This window comes from Nicotiana sylvestris, chromosome 6, assembly GCF_000393655.2.
Source record: "Nicotiana sylvestris chromosome 6, ASM39365v2, whole genome shotgun sequence".
In the NCBI taxonomy this organism is placed as follows: Eukaryota; Viridiplantae; Streptophyta; class Magnoliopsida; order Solanales; family Solanaceae; genus Nicotiana; species Nicotiana sylvestris.
This window is the reverse complement of record NC_091062.1, coordinates 197,949,733-197,952,342: the sequence shown is the minus strand read 5'-3', so window position 1 is coordinate 197,952,342 and position 2,610 is coordinate 197,949,733. Positions and strand designations below refer to the sequence as shown.

General features: G+C 34.5%; 1 protein-coding gene across 1 annotated transcript; it reads left to right on the top strand.

The window, feature by feature from the left end:
* The first annotated feature begins 246 nt into the window (after positions 1 to 246).
* On the top strand, positions 247 to 2,144 carry LOC104215218 (uncharacterized). The gene is made up of 4 exons (XM_009764970.2): positions 247 to 392; positions 509 to 734; positions 825 to 891; positions 1,388 to 2,144. The coding sequence occupies exons 2-4, from the start codon at positions 547 to 549 to the stop codon at positions 1,685 to 1,687; spliced, it is 555 nt and encodes a 184-aa protein (XP_009763272.1). The 5' UTR covers positions 247 to 392; positions 509 to 546; the 3' UTR covers positions 1,688 to 2,144.
* Positions 2,145 to 2,610: the final 466 nt, after the last annotated feature.

Sequence of the window (2,610 nt, the reverse complement as noted above, 5' to 3'; positions counted from 1 at the left end):
AAAAGAAAAGGAGAAAAGAAAGAAAAAAAAGGAAAAAAGAAAAGAAGCATAAAAATAAAAAAGAATTGAAGAGTAAAGAAAAAATTCCCTACAAAAATTACTATGGGTAGAAAATATAATTAATCTATGAATAAAAAAATAAATAAATAAATAATTTTATTTTTGTGGGTAACTATAAAACCCCTGTTTTATAGACGTCATGAAAGGAAAAGAATATATCTGGAAAAAAATTCAAAAGAAAAGAATGAATAATCACGCATTTTCTTTTCTCTCTCCTCTCCTATGAATAGTCTGTCCCCAATCCCATCTCTTTTCTCTCTTTTTTCTCCGCCTCTCTCCCCCCTAAAATCTCTCTCTCGCCTCCCACAGGCATCCACTTGTTAACCCACCAGGTACCTCTCCTTTTTTCTTCTATGTTTATTTATAGTAATTTCACATATATGTAGACTTGTGGATATGGCGGTGAAGATTTTATTAAGAGTTGTAAACATTTTACTGTAATTTTCAGGCTTTGGATCTGTTGTGAACATAAATAAAAAGAAGAAGATGAATATGTACGCTTATCAACAGAAGGCTTTGGTGGGTGGTTGTGTAGGAGTTGGAGAGACAGTGAGAGGAGGAGACATCATCTCTGTGTCAAACGGTGTCGTGTGCCCCAAACCCCGCCGTAATCTTAGCTTTTTCAATTCTCCATCTGAAGAATCAATCAGACCTTGTCATTTTCTGCAAATCAGGTTTGCCCTTTTCTTCCCTACTTTAAGTTTATCTCAATTTTTACTCCCATCTTTTTGCTTATTTTGATGTTTTTATTTTTGGATTTTTAGCAATCAAGAAATGGAGGCTCGTGACTTGAAAGCCGGAACTGAACTGCTGGATATCATCCTCAGCAAGGTGATTTTCTGCTCAAGATTTTTTTTTATTGGAAAAAAGAAAATAAAAATCTAATTTTTCCCCTCCTTTTGAAAGGTGATTCAAATAAATCATCTTAAAATTTTGGTTCCCAGTAGAACAAGTTTTATACTCCCTCCATCCCTCATTTTACTTGGCACATTTTGTTTTATAGTTTGTTCCCCAAAAAAGCTCATTTTTATATTTGAAAAAAATTAGCTTTAAACTTCCTATTTTTCTCTTACATAAATATTTGTTTAAGACCAAAAGACCACAAGTTTCAAGATTCTTTCTTTTTTAAACTCCATTCTCAGTTAAAACACATAAATTGGGATTTATGTGATTGAAGTAGTAGCTAATTTGAAGAGATGATACATTCTAAACAGTGTTGTCAAAGTAACATTATACTGTAGTTGATTTGCTTTCTAGATTATCTTAGTATGTTAACCACTTAATTCTCTACTACTAGCTGACAAGTTCTGATTTTTGATGTGCACAGGGGAATTATGAAGTTGATAAAGCTAATTTTGAGGTGGCTTCATCTCCACCATTCTTTTATGGGGGATCTCCACCTAGCAGGGCTGGGAATCCCCTGATCCAAGATGCTCAGTTTGGCAACCACAATTTTGTCCCTATACTACCAATCCCGGAAAGAGCAGTGGCGCCCTCAACGCCGCCACCCTCCTCCATTATGAGCGGAGGAGGCTGTGTTCGAGTGAAGTTCGGGAACAAGCCAGCTCCTGTGAGGATTGAAGGCTTCAATTGTCGCGGCAGCTGCAGCATCTCAGCTGTAGCTTAGGTAAACACTTTGGCACAAAGATGTTGAAAAAATGAATAAAAAAAGAAGAGATTTTTGGGGAAAGAGGCAAGAAAACTACACCAATTCGTTTAGTAGTGTATATATAGAGTGACAGGAAGATGGTTTAGTCCACTTTGCTGATGAGTTTTGTTATCTAATCATTCAAATCCAGTAATGTGTGTATATTGTGACAAGGTGATGAATGAATGTTTTTAAGTTGAAATCCGAAAGAATAAAACTGTAATATGTACCCCAAAGTAAGAGATAGGCCAAAAAATTGGATCTTTTCTTTGGTAGTGACTAGGGTTCTTTTATAGCATTAGAACAAGGTATGAGTTGAGAATACTTATTGTAGTATAAAGACTCAAGAAGGGTTTCTTTCTTTGTGACTGAATAGTTTGTCACTTATCCTTCATTGTAATTGTAATCTGAAGGAAAAAGATGGTCTTTTTAGAAATTCATTCTTGTATTTTAGTACTACTAATTTTCTATTCTTGGCCTGCTGCTGCTTTGTTAATAATAGTGCAGTACAGATGGAGTAAAGCACGTGTTAGTGATTCACTAGTGATTATTTTCAACTTTGACTATGAATCATGTAATTATTCAATGTTTACAAAGAGCTAATGGGTCCATTCAGTGGCGTTATTATCGCCACTATTATGTGATTCCGTTGAGAGATTTTGAACTTCTCTAAAGGATGTGTCATGATTTCTTTGCTATAAAGAATTGGTGGTGAATGCTCAAAGTCGAGTTTGCAAAGAAATATTTTACTATTTTGCGATGGGGAACATTGGAGACTACGTGGATTGGTTTGCTTTCATATGTTTGTTTTTGTACTTAGTATAATAAATGGTTATTTAAATTATAGCCTGTTTGGCCAAATTGCAAAAATAAGCTTATTTAGAAAATTATTTTTTTCTCAA

What these genes read in the sequence shown, in the direction of transcription:
- LOC104215218 (XM_009764970.2), top strand. Translation starts at nt 547, where the DNA reads ATGAATATGTACGCTTATCAACAGAAGGCTTTGGTGGGTGGTTGTGTA. An exon ending in TGTCATTTTCTGCAAATCAG is followed by an intron (nt 735 to 824) that starts GTTTGCCCTTTT and finishes TTGGATTTTTAG; the next exon opens with CAATCAAGAAATGGAGGCTC. An exon ending in TGGATATCATCCTCAGCAAG is followed by an intron (nt 892 to 1,387) that starts GTGATTTTCTGC and finishes TGATGTGCACAG; the next exon opens with GGGAATTATGAAGTTGATAA.